A 16,531-nucleotide genomic window follows, 5' to 3' on the forward strand; every position below is an offset into this window, starting at 1 on the left:
ATCTTTGACAGAGCACCATTGCGCAGGGTTAAGATCTTCTAAGTATGTGGATTTTTTTTTGTGTAAATTACCCAAGAGGATACTGAAGAGTCCTGATCTGCTCCTCACACTGACCTCACAGCATGTCCTGGCTGCACATCGAGAACATCTCCAGTCCTTCAATGTATTATTCATGGGAAGATGTTCCCAATACAGGGTGGGATGTGGCTGTGAGGTTGGTGTGAGGCGCACTATGTGAGGAGCAGATCTCAATTCACATCAAATTTGTTCATTGTTTGTAGTCTTCTTGGTTGGGACCTTGAAATTCCTGTTTTCCACTTAATTCTTCTTCCTTGTGGCTACTTGGAAACATGTGTTAGATGATGCCATGATGGTCATATTCCTGGGGAGTAAAGGCTTCCTTTTGATGATGTGGATATCACGTATCTATTCTTATAATCTTTAATCATAAAATTCAATCTTTCATTAATCACAATGGATACATTTAGCAATTTCCCAATCTCTTGGAAACATCAACTGTATTTGAAAGGTAATTTTAAGAGATGTATTAGGATATGCTTTAAATACACGTGTGTATTCTAGAAAAATTAAGATACACATAGATGCATGAAAACACTATAAATACTTCAATAAGTTATAAAAATACATCAATAACACTAAATATAAGGCTTTAATTAGGTGTGTGTACATTAAATTAATATATTTTAATGGTTTTATGAAAAAAATTACCTTGTAGTCAATTATAATTTCATTAAAAAATTATGCTTAATTATAATTTATAAACTATGATTCTTAAGTTTTAAGGGATGGGAGAGCCTAACTATCTTATCCAATCATAAAACATGCATTTGCACAATTTCTAAATGCAAATGTAATTAATAATTATGATTTATTTTTTGTTTTTAAAAATTATAAAAAATAAATAAATCTTATATAATATATTCAAAAAAATAATTATTTGAGAAGAAATTTCAATTGCTTTATAGGATTAACCATAGACCTATAACATAATTAATCCTTGTGATTAAATCATAAAATATAATTAATTATTAATTATTTTTAATGCTAAAAATATAAAAATATAAAAAATAATTATTGAAGAAGTTGTAATAGCTTTATGGATATGATAGATAATCCATAGATCTACATTATTAATTTGAAGAAGATTGCAAAATTCAAATCCAATTTCATAAATGCCTCGTATTGGGTTGTAAATTTTTGGGTATCATTGATAGGCTTACATGATTGGTAGATTCTTCTGTTTATAATGTTTTATATTCTTAGTATATATTTTTTGTTTATTTATCAAAAAAAATGTAAGATTTAAAGAGAGGGAATTAAATGAGTGAAACAGTAGTTCAAATTACATTTTAAACCTCATAATTAAATAGGGGTTAAATTCAAAGTGTATTTTAGCCAAAAGAGAGTTTTACAATTTTGTTCACATTTTTAGTATTAGTGTAAATATAGAATACTAGATGTGCTTAGACTTGGCAAAAATTTGACCCAACCCGTGAACCCGATCCAACCCAACCCGGAAAAATAGGGTTAGGGTCTCATATTTAGCTACCCGAATGCGAAAATGACCCGACTCGAAAAAACTGGGTTGGGTCATGGGTCAACCTGCTTATTTGATTGTTAAGTCTAATTGGGATTATTTATGCATTGTTAGAAGTTTCCACTCTTTAATTTTTTCTATTTAGTCTTTACTTTTTATTCTTTACTCTTTAAATTGTTAAATGTTCAAGTTTTTTATTTTATATTTGAAATTTTAAGGTTAATTTTTTTTTTTAATTGACATTTTTCATGTAAATTTTCTTTATTTTTTTAAATTCCAATTATTTTTTGGGATGACCCAAATTGACCCATGGGTCAACTCTAACCTGAATATTTAGGGTTAGGGTCTAGCATTTGACAACCCAACCCAAAATTAAAACAACCCGAAATCAACCCGAAGTAACTTGACCCAACTCGAACCTGACCCACCCAACCCAATTGCCAAGTATAGATGTGTTCATATTTTTTTTTCTAATTTTTTATTTTTATGTGTAAATATAATTCTGTTATATAAACTTTTTTTTGTTTAATATGATAAATATATGATATTATACATGTGCCCAAATGCTTTTTTGTAAAACTTGTGTATTTTTTCATTTGTCTTTTTTATGTTTTATTAATTTTTATTATTTAATTATGACGTTAAAGTTTGACACATTTGGCCAAAAAGTTGAATTTTTGATCTACGGCAAACAAGAAAATAATTTTATTTTTGGTTAGTTTTGGATTATATATTTAATTTTCATCATCAACAAACATAATTCTTGTTTATTACACTTATTTTTTTTAATTTGATTAAGAAAAATATCATAAATGTGTTGATTTTTTTCTATATTTTTTGTAATTTTCTATAATTATTTTTGTTTAAAGATTTTATTATTTGACTATGACTTCTTAGGTTGACCAATTTGATTCGGATGGTTGAATTGCTTAGTCATCATTAGGATTTTTGGAGTAAGTTTTAAAATATATGGGTTTACATTTTAAAAGTATTAGACATTGATCTAATTAGTAGCATTTATTAGTGAAAAAAATAACTTAAATATATGATTTAATAAGAGAGAATGTCAGTTAATACCTTAAATATAAGACTTAATGAAAGGAGATTAAATAAGATGAACAGCATTAATTAAAATTATATTTTTAATCTTCATAATTAGAAATATACTAAATACACAAGTACAAATATTGTATTCAATAAAAGTCACACCTTCATTTGTACTTTTTATAATAGTATACATTGGGGAAAGTAGGGAGTCGAGAGCCTTCTAGTTTGATCTTTATATAGGTTTTGAAAAAGTTGCGTTGATCGTCTCTTTTGTAGTTAAAGCATGGCATTCCCATGTAAAAGTCTGTTTTTAAAAATTAAAGGTCACGGAATCCTAGTTAGGATTTCTGTTACAGTGAAGTTATAATTCGTGGCAAGGCCATTGGTCTTATGATTGGATTCGACTACGGTGATTATTTATGTTCGGGTCATATTGATTACGATAGGAGCATTAATGCTAATTTTAAATTATTTTATTTGGGATTTTGATGCTATCAATTAGGGGTGTCAACGGATCGATTTTGGGTTGGATTCTGTCCAAATCAAAATCTATTTGGATGGATTGAATGGACTAATAAGACATTGAATTTGGATGGACTGAACGGATCAATATGAAATATTGGATTGGACCTGATCAGTCCATAATTGAATTTATATTGGATTGAGCCACTATCTGATCCATTGATAGAAGATAAGAACATAGGTGTCAATGGACCAGGTTTGAGTTGAAACTAATCTAAATTAACATGAATTTGAACAGATTGGACAGTCTCTAGACCGGTTCAAAATATTCATTGGACTGGATTGGACCAGGCCCATTTGTAATGGACTCACATTGGATTTGACCGGATCCAGTCCAATTAACAATCCTACTATCAAAGACAACTTGAAGGTTAAAGTTGGAATTCTTGAGGTGATGAGAGGCTGAGGGTCCTGCCTACAAGTACAAAAAACGTTAGGGCCTTGGGGTGTGGTCTTAGGGGGGTGAAGAATTCGATTGTCAAGTCAACAAAAGATTAAAGGAAACCGAAGTGGTTGGAATGCAAGAGCAATTAAGTGAGTTAAAAAGTGTAAAAGTGTTATTTGAGACACTGAGTCCATACTGTTAGTGTACGTATGTGTATTGAGCTCTTGGTAATAACTCTGCATGTCGGACGCCACTAAGAGTGAGAGTATTAAGGTGTTGACCACATGGTTAAGTGTTACTCAGCCATAGCCATAAATGAACTAGAGGATGAAAAGCTGAGATTGTAACGCTTGTTATTAAGGCTTTGCATTAACTTGAGGATGAAAAGATGATGCCCCAAAGGCTTGCATGATGAAGATACTATCCTTGCGGGCGTGCCATGTGTCCTCATATGATTGCATGGGTGGATTTGGTTACATCACTTTCGATGTATTCATTGCTTGGGTGTGAGTCTCGTGCTTTTGTTCGTGAGTAAAGGTGACGGACGATTCAAGGCTTGCGGGAGCATCTAGCTCGGAGAGGAACGATAGGTTGGGATCATCTTGGTTCTCGTTGGCATGCAAAACCGAAGAGATGTGATTGTGACTGTTGGATGGAAAAGATCACATTCATTGGAGTGCTTTATAAAAGGAGGGTCGAGTGACTGGAGACCCGCCGCTCGCTGCTTAAGCTCTTGCTTGAGAACTCTTGGATCATCTCGGCCTGCGTTTTTGCATTCATACTTGGGGTTTTTGTTGTTGGTTAGTTCTCGTTCTCATGTATTCTGACTCAGGTGGAGAGGTTTGTGATCTCCCTTAGTGGTCCACTCCAAGCGCCAACCATTTTATGATTGATCTAGCCGGTAATACAATAACTAAATGTATTCGGATTGAGCCATATGTGATGTCGGGTGAAGAAGAAAGGACATTCGGGTTTAAATTGGCCATAAATCAGAGTTAATGCACAAAAACACGTTTTTGAATGAGGCGAGGCATCAAATATTTTAACATATTGTTAGATGACTAGCTTTGTCGAGAAAAGATATGTTTGTGGAATTTGGGCGGCAATAGACTTGCTCATTGGCCGGGTAGGCTAACGGGTTGGTCTCATATGTCTGTTTTTTATTAGGTTTGGACAAAATTTTAAGCTGACATGCTCAGCTGCGGGCTTTCTCAGATAAGCCCAGCTGGAGCCCAAACTAAGTTCAATCTTATCATATATATATATATATATATATATATAAATTTCAATAAGATATATTACAATTATAGAAAAAAAAGCAATACAAATTTTATGAACTTTATGGTCAATGTAATAGGGAATAATTAATTTAAAAGCCTATTTACCATTCAAATGATTTGGTAACTTTGACATTTTCATCATGTAGTGTAGATGCAATCATGCAACAATGTCAGAAGGTTCAAGAAAGAACAATGCTATTAGCGTAAAGTAGGGCATTGAACTACAACTAATAATTAATTAATATATAAATAATAATTAATTTTGACAAAAAAAGCCATGACTCATTAATCAATGGCCATTCTTGAAAAAAATTGGAATTTTCTATATGACCGTGAAAAGTAACTTCAGATGATTATACAAATCTATTAGTTTTAAAATTTATTTTCATTAAATTAAACGCCAATTAAAGGTTGATAATGTTACCCATTAATAAAATAATGGTTGGGTTGCATTTGAATTGGCTCACCCAACTCGAGAAAAAGGTTATTTTCTTTGTTGATAGGGCTCATGTATGGTCGGTCTCTCATTTTTGCCAAGCTTGGGCAGTGAATTGGGTCCTGAGCCAATGGCTGAGTAATTTAATTAATAGAAGAGGGGGTTAAACATAAATTTACCTTAATTTTAATTCATTGTTAATTAACAAACACATTTTCGTTAACTATAAATTAAAAATCTGTAAATTAACAGTAAATTTCATTAAAATAACCATAATTTATGATAATTACTGAATTTGGTGAAATTTTCATTTATTTAATTGATAGATTTAGGATTTTCCCGTGCTCCGCCAGTGACTTCATTATAACGTTTCCATGAGTCCGGATTGGCTGGGGGATATAAAATCTCATGCCTCGCGAGATATCACTATCTGCAGTACCTAATCTACAATGTGATTTGTCGTGGCTGGTGGTGTCACTATGAGTGTGAAATGTATTAAAAGGGAGGGACAAAGAAGAAATGAATGAAGGCTGAACGATCTGTTTCTCAATCAAATAAATGTAGTAATGTGCTACTCAAACATTACTCTGCATAAATAATTCATTATTGGGCTCCGAAGTCTAATTGATGGCTCCATTTACATCTTATTCTTGGAAGCATACCATAGTCCACATCATACATACGTAGTCGTCGTCGTCGTCAAAGTTACCCAAAGTGGACCTGTGGGTGGTTAAAAGGCAAAACTTTCTTATCAAGAAAAGTCTAAAAGGCAAAACTTTCTGATCAAGTAATGGAAAAGTCCACAATGTCGACACTTTTCTGCTTTTGTTTATGAACCATGAAAAGCAAATGAATTCAATTCAGATCAGTGCCCCATGTGCATAACTCACCGTGCATTGTGAATATCATGAGGAAATGTTCCAAATACATGACTGAGAAGTATGTAAGGTAAGGGCCGATGCCAATGGCCAAATCCATTTCTCCCAAAATCCCGATCAAAACAGGAAAAATTTCAATGCTAGGTCTTTGCTTCAACCAACAACCACCTTGGATCTTCATGATTAATTTGTCATCATAAAGCTTAAACAGGGCCACAGGGGCACCTTTTCATACAAATCTTGCGACCACGGTGGCAACAAATTTTGTGACTGAGCAGGGATACTGCAGGTTCATTGTCCACCTCAATTCTTTTATCAACGAGCTGAGCAGCAGCAGTTAGCAGATCATCCGGTTCCAATGAACACAGCCTGTTTTAATTTTAAGAATACATAAATAATAATTAAAATAAAAATGGCCAAAAGTTATTATCCAAGTGGAATGGGTCGATGGTTTGATCGTTTGGATCAACGAGTCAACGACTTTTAACCAAAAACCGGATTGAAACGAAATCAATTGCTTACATGATTTCCAATCCAAACGGTCTGACCGGGACGGTTCGAAAACATTGAAAAATCATGCAAAAAGAAAAAACCGGGTTAAATATAACCACGTTGAGGACTGCTCTGATTGGGTGCCATAGCCAATGCCATAGATCATGAAATGAATCCAAGTATCACAATTGAATTGACAACCTCTCTGATTCATCACTAGCGAATATTCCACTGGCTAAAATGTAAAACGACAGTCATGCAGTACCGAAACTTGGGCTCTTAACCCTGTAGTGTATACACACTACTTCCAAATTCCAATGGTCACGACTCACTAGAGAGGCGCGGGATCAAATCCATGTACCCACAGTCTCTCCGCCACTCCCTGCTCATCTGCACTCTGCTTCCTGCTCCTACTCTGTCCCCTGTCCCCACCCCATGAGCAGTGCACCTCCACTCCTTCCAATAGCGTCGAGTTTCTCTGAGCAGCAGCGGCAGCGGACAGCGGTAGACAACCTTTCAATGGAAGGAATGGAGTTTCCCCGAGCAGTGATGGAGATTGGAGGGCAGGAGGGGACCTAACTCCACTCCTTCCCATAAGAAGTCCAAATAAACCCCACCACTCGCTTGTTTCTTTTTGGGGTAAACCATAAACTATTCGTCAAGTTTGTCTCATTTATGCAAGCACTACAGAAGATTTGCAGCCAAGTCAAGGTAGCTCCACTACTTTTGTTCCTTTGTTCTGTAATACCTGTGTCTCCATTCTCATTAAGAATCGTATGATGTCGTTTTACATGTTTGCGAATGCATACGAGATGTTTGATAAATGGACCATAAGCCTGCGAGTTTCCTTTCGAAGATGTAAGATGGGACCATTACAAAATACAAACAAATATCAGAGGCGTGGGTCCCGCATAAACCGGTAAAGTCGTTGATAGAGTCCGACACTTCATAAAATACCAATCAGATCACTCCTCATCTAACCAAGTAACCATGAACCATGGTTTGAGGAGATTCGGTTTCTGTATGTATATCAGTATATGTCTCCAATTTTCCTGTGTTTTTATTCGTTTTTTTGGTATATAGGTAAATTAATTATTCCTTGGAGATGGGGAGAGCCATGACATCCTTTATTTATTTTAAATTTTTAATCCATCTAACCAAGTAACCATGAACCATCCTTTCTCTTTCTCGGCCTCCCACCTTCGCTCTCTCCGTCTCCTCTCCAACTGAAGTCTTGCGCACCACGTATTCTATAGCCAAACAAGCTGTCATTGACTCTCTCTCTCTCTCCATAGTCTATCAACTCTATTACCACAACTTTCTCTGGTTTCCTTCTCTCTATATATACAAATCACAAATCGGCTCTTCGCTAAATAGACTCGAAAACAAACCTAAGTGAAGAACAACTGCTAGCAGGAGTGTTTTTGACGAATCAGGGCCCGATATGTCTATCTTCTTCTCACATTCTTCTACACTGATAATGCACTCCGCTAGTGATTTTCTTCTCAAACCCATCTTTCGAGGTTTGGTTTCTGCTTCATCACACCTTGTTTTGGTACTTGTTTTATTCGTGTTTTGGGCTTGCAGGAGGCTCAAGACCACTATCCCTGAAGAATCAAAGAAAAGGTTCATTAACGGAAACTTTTTATATTATAAGCTCACCCTTTTCTCTTGTTTCGGCCTATCTCTGTTTAATCTTACTCTCTCTGTTTTAAACTACTTTTATTGGTATAGAAATGGTTGGTCTGATGAAAAACTTGTGACCCTATCGGATTTAGTTCTCAAAACAATTACTTGGCTTGCCATTTCAGCTTACTTGCACTTCCAATTTTCTCACTCAACTATCCAGAAGTTTCCCGTCCTACTCAGAATTTGGTGGGTTTTCTATTCCCTTATGTCTTGTTCTAACCTTATCGTAGACCTTGCTTACTGTAGAAAAAGTCCATCCTTGCCGACGCAGTTCTGGGTTTCGGACATTGTGTCAGTTCTTGCTGGTTTCTTCCTTTCTTGTGTAAGTTTTTTAGGGAGGAAGGTTGGAGAAGAGACCCTTCTTCAAGAGCCTCTTTTAAACGGCAGTGCTAACAGAAGCAATAGTATTGATAGGTCAAACAATGGTATTGGAACTGAAAACATTACCCCTTACTCCAATGCTAACCTTATTAGTATCCTTACTTTCTCTTGGATGGGCCCTTTGCTTGCTGTTGGTAACAAGAAAACCTTAGATCTTGAGGATGTTCCGCAGCTTGCAGGGAACGATAGTGTTAATGTGGTCTACCCGATTTTCAGAAACAAACTTGAATCTGATAATAGTTGTCCTGGTGAGGTAACCACACTCAAGCTGGTCAAAGCATTGTTGTTCTCAGCGTGGAAGGAAATCCTTTGGACGGGTTTGTTTGCACTTTTATACACGTTTTCTTCTTATGTCGGTCCATACCTTATTGACACCTTCGTGCAATACCTAAATGGCCGTCGAGAATTCAGAAATGAAGGGTATGCTTTGGTCTCTGCCTTCCTTGTTGCAAAGCTCATAGAGTGCCCCTCACAGAGACATTGGTTCTTTAGGGTGCAACAGGTTGGGATTAGGGCTCAAGCTGCACTGGTTGCAATGATTTACAAGAAGGGTCTTACGCTCTCAAGTCACTCTAGACAGAGTCACACTAGTGGGGAGATAATCAATTTCATGGCTGTTGATGCTGAGCGGGTAGGGGACTTTAGCTGGTACATGCACGACTTATGGATGGTCCCTGTTCAAGTATCTCTAGCCTTAATTATCTTGTACAAGAGTCTTGGCCTTGCTTCAATTGCAGCCCTTGTGGCCACTGTACTTGTGATGTTGGCCAATATTCCCTTGGGAACACTGCAAAAGAAATTTCAGGGTAAATTAATGGAGTCAAAAGATAAGAGGATGAAGACAACATCCGAGATTCTGAGGAACATGAGAATTCTAAAGCTTCAGGGATGGGAGATGAAATTCTTGTCTAAGGTAGTTGAGCTTAGGAAGAATGAGACAGGATGGTTGAAGAAGTTTGTTTATACATCAGCCATGACATCCTTTGTCTTCTGGGGTGCCCCAACATTCGTGGCTGTGGTCACATTTGGGTCCTGTATGCTCATGGGGATCCCACTGGAGTCAGGGAAGATTCTATCTGCACTTGCAACATTCAGGATATTGCAAGAGCCCATTTATAATCTCCCAGACACAATTTCCATGGTCGTTCAAACTAAAGTTTCTCTAGACAGAATTGCTTCGTTCATCTGTCTTGATGATTTGCAGCCTGATTTAATAGAGAAGGTTCCAAGAAATAGTTCTGAGGTTGCCATCCAGATGAGCAATGCGAGTTTCTCCTGGGATCTCTCTTCCCCCACCCCTACAATTAAAGATCTAAATTTCAAAGTCTACCATGGCATGAGGGTAGCTGTTTGTGGTACCGTTGGTTCAGGAAAGTCAAGTTTGCTCTCCTGCATTTTGGGGGAAGTGCCAAAGGTATCTGGGACTGTCAAGTTGTGTGGGACAAAGGCTTATGTTGCTCAGTCGCCTTGGATACAGAGTGGTAAGATAGAAGAGAATATATTGTTTGGAAAGGAAATGGACAGAGAGAAGTATGAGAGAGTCCTTGAAGTTTGTTCGTTGAAGAAGGACCTGGAAATTCTGTCATTCGGGGATCAGACAGTTATAGGGGAGAGGGGAATCAACTTGAGTGGTGGACAGAAGCAAAGGATACAGATTGCACGTGCTTTGTACCAGGATGCTGACGTTTATCTATTTGACGATCCTTTTAGTGCCGTGGATGCTCATACAGGAACACATCTCTTCAAGGTAAATTTTCTGTGGTTCCTAATTTCATGGCTGTATTTGTATCACTTACATTTCACTTTGAGCTGCTATATTCTGGACCATATATAACAATATTCATAAGCAGAATATAGTTATATGCATATCATGTTGAATTCTTCTTCCCCTTACATGAATTTTATGTCATTCCGTCCTTTGACTGATTGTCTACAAACTACTACTACTACTACATAGATTTGCTTCTTTTGAGTAAGTGGGCATCTCATGACCAAAAATTTAGATATTAATCCATCCTCTGTATGATAGGAATGTATACTCGGGCTTTTGAGTTCAAAGACAGTGATTTATGTTACCCATCAAGTAGAGTTCTTACCTTCTGCTGATCTTGTCCTGGTGAGGATTTTTCATCTTGTTTCTTCCTTAACTTTGATTTCAATTTTTCAATTTGAAGGGTTGTTTTACCCTCTCTTATTTTTCAGGTTATGAGAGATGGAAGAATTACACAAGCAGGAAAATATGATGAAATTCTCACTTTGGGAACAGACTTCATGGAACTGGTGGGTGCACACAAGACAGCTTTGTCATCCCTTGATTCTATGCAGACAGAGCCAGCTTCCGAGACGTCAGGTAATAATGAGGAATATAGTGATATGCAAAGTGGGAAGAAGTATACTGACAAAGAAGAAGAGCAAAATGTTAAGAAGGATGAAATGACTGGGGGAAAAGGACAGCTTGTTCAGGAAGAAGAGAGAGAGAAGGGCAGAGTTGGTTTTTCGGTCTACTGGAAATATATCACCACAGCGTATAAAGGAGCTCTTGTGCCTTTGATTTTGCTAGCACAGATACTTTTTCAGCTCCTTCAAATTGCTAGCAATTACTGGATGGCCTGGGCAGCTCCTGTGTCAAAGGATGTGCAACCCCCAGTTGGGGGTTCAACTCTTCTTTTTGTCTTTGTTGCTTTGGCCTTTGGGAGTTCTGTTTGTGTTCTTGTTAGAGCCATGCTTATTGTAACAGCTGGATATAAGACAGCCACACTACTTTTCAATAAGATGCATTTATGCATTTTTCGTGCTCCCATGTCATTCTTTGATTCTACTCCGAGTGGACGCATCCTTAATAGGGTAAGAGGAAATTCTCATATACACATTTTCTGGATCCAACTAAGCTCCTGATAGGTTATTTGAATGATAATATGGTTTTGTATTTTTCTGAAGTGGTGTACCTTCTCTTTCACAGGCTTCTACAGATCAAAGTGCTGTTGATTTGAATATTCCATATCAAATTGGGTCATTTGCCTTCTCAATTATACAATTGGTGGGAATTATTGCAGTAATGTCTCAGGTAGCATGGCAGGTTTTCATCATATTTATTCCTGTAATTGCGACCTGCATTTGGTATCAGGTAATGCTTATGGCTTCTCTTCTTTCCAAGACTTGAAGTAACAAATCATATTATTCTTGTACTTAGGTCTGCAATTAGAGATGAGTCAGGATTCCTTAACAAAATATTTGAAAACACACAAGATGACTGACATAGTGACATTCTCTTCCGGTCAAACTTGCCAGTCCAGTGAAAATTTCAATCTATAATTATGCTTACATGTTATGCCCAATCCCTATTGCTGTAGGACTAGGAGCTATCTTCTTATACTGATGTTTCAAATTTTGCTGCTGAGTGCTGACAATTGACATTGCTGATGGAGCAGTTCTTTATTTTTCCAATGTTCAACATTTCATATCAAGCATAACCACCCATATGAATCCTATAACTACACTTCTAGCTTTCCATTTTTATAGTATTCCTAGCAAATCAGGCTGTCCTACTCCTATCAAATCTGTCACAATTAACTTGCTTTTCATTTTAGAAATGTGTAGTTATGAAAGTTTCCTCATCAAGCCTTTTTTCCTTCTGCCAATGAGGTGTTGGTAGGGTGATTAAGGCCTTCTACATCATGTAACACACCTGTTTCCTGCAGTCTACTGTCACTTTATTGCACTCCAGATGGAACAACCTTGATCCAGTGCTGGAATAAACCCTTGATAAAGATCGTCCTTTTTTTATTTTTTTATTTATTTTGCATTGTATGCCTCACTTAGAGTCATTATGTTGCAGCATTACTACATATCTACAGCACGTGAATTAGCAAGGCTGGTTGGTGTATGCAAAGCTCCAGTTATACAATATTTTTCTGAATCAATCTCAGGATCAACAACAATCAGGGGTTTTGATCAGGAATTGAGATTCATGGACACAAATCTTAAGCTGATTGATGCATATTCCCGGCCCAAATTCCATGTTGCTGCAGCAATGGAGTGGCTATGTTTCCGCCTGGATATGTTGTCATCCATCACATTTGCCTTCTCTTTGATTTTCTTAATTTCTGTGCCAGAAGGAGTGATTGATCCAGGTAATATTGGTTCCATTTGTGATCCCATGTGTCACATCTGAATGGCTATAAATGACCAACTACACAAACAATGAATCTCATTACTTCTATTTCTTCTTTTAGGCATTGCTGGTTTGACAGTGACATATGGACTGAATTTGAACATGATACAAGCCTGGGTCATATGGAATCTCTGTAATCTTGAGAACAAAATTATATCTGTTGAGAGAATACTTCAGTACATGTCTATCCCCAGTGAACCTCCTCTTGTTATAGAAACAAATCGGCCAGATAGGGATTGGCCATCATATGGAGAAGTTGGCATTTGCGACCTGCAGGTAATGTAAAGTTTTATTTTACTCAACTTTCACATTACTGCTATAGCTAACAGGAAGATCATCATCATGAACTCTTCCAGTGTGAGCTTGTCTTACACTGCCGATCCCAAGCCCGAATAAAGGAGGGTTCTGTCAGGTTCACAGCTGGCATTTAAAACTTTTGTCAAATTCTTATGATCATGGAGCTAACAGGAAGATGTCTTATTTAATAAAAATGGGGAAATTTATCAGTCAGATGGACAGAATCATGAAAACTGATCAAATTTTAACCTATGATACCAAATAAATCCAATGACTTAATTGGAATTATTTAATGTTTGTTTATATTTCTATGTATAGATAGGGTACAAATACTGATATCGATAACTTATACACAACTATTGATATTTGAAAGTCCAACAGCAGGTAAGGTATGAATTGGCTTTTTAACATGCTAATATCACGATTCTTACTTTATTCCTAAGATTGTTTTCTTGCAACAGTCTTTGCATCCATATTTAATGAAGCCTTAATTGCTGCAATTTCTTATGATAAGATATACTGTGTTACAAGAGTTATCAGTTGAAGTGTTTGGTACCATGATATTTTGGTATAGCCGTGTAAGCATGAATGTGGAGGTACTCAGGATTTTTGAAGTCACATACCAGCCAACTTTCCATTGAGTTATATGTCCTACTCCAAATATAACTTTTTGTCTAATACTTGATCACACTATGTCTGGGTCCATGAATGGCTTCTTTACTCCTCATTAACATACATGGTTAAATGGTGGTGATTGTGGATGTAGGTGCGTTATGCTCCACACCTACCACTTGTCTTGCAAGGTATCACGTGTACATTTCCTGGAGGAATGAAGACTGGCATTGTTGGGAGAACAGGCAGTGGCAAGTCAACTCTCATCCAGGCACTCTTTCGCATTGTGGAACCTACATCTGGACAGATTTTTATAGATCATATCAACATATCTACAATTGGACTGCATGACTTGCGTTCAAGATTAAGCATCATTCCACAAGATCCGACCATGTTTGAGGGGACAGTGCAAAGCAATCTGGACCCACTTGAAGAGTACACAGACGATCAGATTTGGGAGGTGGGTTTGTTTCATTTTGATGATAATATTCAATCTAGATCTTCTGGAAAAACTATCCTTCATAGCACATTTGTATGGAAGACATGCTATTAGATTTCCACAAGTATCTAATTATGAGATCTCTGATAAGATTATCCTGGTCACACAATCCTTACTGTTTGGCTAGTGTAGATTTCTCTGGACCATTTGCTATCTTTTGCATTTGGATGGTTAGTCATTGACAAAGTCAAGTTCATAGTAGATCCCTAGCTCAGAGCCTTGCATATTTCAATAATTGCATATGTGTGCCCTGGTTCTCTTTCTTAACTACGAATCTTCTATCCTGATTGTTCCTCTTTAATCATCTTGGATTAGATTTAAACAATGGTGCATGGGTGGATGCTGATACACAGGTCTATTGTTTCAGGCTCTAGATAGGTGCCAACTAGGAGAAGAAGTAAGGAAGAAGGAAGGGAAGCTTAATTCTGCAGGTTTGTTATTCAAACATTAATCTAATCTCTCACTGCAATGTCTAAGTTGCCTGATAACTTCATTTTACCACATAACTGAGCAAAACCTCTGTTAATCATTTTGGATACCTATTTACTTAATAAAATACTCAGCGTTTACCTGTAGACTTAACTATGCTTCTAATGTTTGTATGAATGTTGCAGTGACTGAGAATGGAGAGAATTGGAGTATGGGCCAAAGGCAGCTGGTCTGCCTAGGACGAGTACTACTTAAGAAGAGTAAAGTTTTGGTGCTTGATGAAGCTACTGCATCAGTGGATACTGCAACTGATAACTTGATTCAGCACACACTTAGGCAGCACTTTTCAGACTGTACAGTCGTAACAATTGCACATCGGATAACATCTGTTCTTGACAGTGACAGGGTCCTACTTCTCGATCACGGTTAGTTCAATAGAATGTCATTATTATACCCAATCATTTCTTCCCTTTGTTTTGAAATGTGATTGATTCTCAAAATGGGTAATCTTGAACAGGCCTTGTCATGGAATATGATTCCCCAACCAAATTGTTGGAGAACAAGTCCTCTTTGTTTGCAAAGCTAGTTGGTGAGTATACTGGCAGGTCAAGTTCTACCTTTGGCAAGTAAATGATATTTATGTGGCCGATGGGAGGAGGCTCTATCTAACCGAATTGAGTAGCTTGATGATGACGAAATGGTGATAATTGTACTAGGGTTCTCATTTTGTGAGGACTCAAGTACCGATGACTTGCAGTTTGCTATTTTAGGTTCGATGGTGGTGGTGGTGGTGGTGCAATTAGAAGTTGTTGTCTTTCAATTGTCGTAAAATATCTTTTAGGGAGAATGATCAATCAGCCCAGATCAGAATTTTATAGCCCCATAGTACAGGGGGAATGCATCCTGACCGTGAATTGATGCCAAATTCACGGGCAGGATGTGGTTTATAGGGGGGAGAGGGCTACTAGTGGGAGGGGTGTGGGGCTATGCATTGCATTCAAGAGGTCTTGACGTTTCTTGGTTCCACTAAAAAGATTTATAGCAGTACAATACTATATTATCCAAAAGCAGTTCTTACGGCAGTAATTACTGAAGCGAAATACGTGTATTAGTAATCGCAATCTACCAATAAACTCTGCATGCAATATTGGGAATATCTCCCATACGTCTCGTCTGTGCTAAATTCATAGGGAGATTCTCGATCTGTGGTTGCATATCAGTACTTTGAGAGTGCCAGCAGGGTTTTTGTGGGGAGGAAATCCTCTATCGTGTATATCAGGAAGCATGGTTTTGAAAACTGGACCGAACCGGTTGACCTGGGAACTGGTCAGTAAACTGGTTTTGGTTCAACCTAAAACCGCTCTTGGGCCAAAAACCGTTGATAAGGTCATGATCTGTTGATCTAGGTGGTCGAACCGTTGACTCATTTACCTGGACAATAAATTTTAGCTGTTTTATTTTAATTATATATATATTTATATATTTATATTCGAATGGGCTATCCATTCAAACTGGACAGTCTGACCATTCAACCTGAGAACCAGTCCCCAAAACAGTTCCATGTCTAATCCGGTTTTTAAAACCGTGAAAGGAAGGGCCACCTTCCCTTGCAAGAGAAGAAAATATAATATCATTTGAAGACCAATGGATCAATCTCAATCATTGTAAGTGATGCACAGAGATTTCAGTTAATCTCAGGCTCTCAGCCATACTAAGTAACGCATGAAAATCTCTAGAATAAGAAAATCTAGGCTATGTGAAGTAAAGTATCGAGTAAATCCTAAAACTAATTAATGAATACCAACCATTCAAATGGTGTTGGTGTACCTAAATTTCATGTAATCTATCCTACCAA

The 16,531-nt window shown here is 37.1% G+C and overlaps 1 protein-coding gene across 2 annotated transcripts; it reads left to right on the top strand.

Moving 5' to 3' along the window:
• The first annotated feature begins 6,863 nt into the window (after positions 1–6,863).
• Positions 6,864–15,762, top strand: LOC104594225 (ABC transporter C family member 3-like). Of its 2 annotated transcripts, XM_010254430.3 has the most exons (11): positions 6,864–7,309; positions 8,841–10,415; positions 10,698–10,784; positions 10,871–11,512; positions 11,628–11,792; positions 12,504–12,798; positions 12,901–13,115; positions 13,903–14,208; positions 14,615–14,678; positions 14,862–15,101; positions 15,194–15,762. In XM_010254430.3, exons 1-11 carry the CDS (start codon positions 7,274–7,276, stop codon positions 15,304–15,306), a joined length of 3,738 nt encoding a protein of 1,245 aa, XP_010252732.1. In that variant the 5' UTR covers positions 6,864–7,273; the 3' UTR covers positions 15,307–15,762. The 2 variants fall into 2 exon arrangements, with proteins under 2 accessions (XP_010252732.1, XP_010252731.1); XM_010254429.2 differs by lacking the exon at positions 6,864–7,309 and having other exon boundaries at positions 7,857–10,415.
• Positions 15,763–16,531: the final 769 nt, after the last annotated feature.

This window comes from Nelumbo nucifera, chromosome 1 (genome assembly GCF_055504915.1).
Source record: "Nelumbo nucifera cultivar China Antique chromosome 1, China Antique-T2T, whole genome shotgun sequence".
Lineage (NCBI taxonomy): Eukaryota > Viridiplantae > Streptophyta > Magnoliopsida > Proteales > Nelumbonaceae > Nelumbo > Nelumbo nucifera.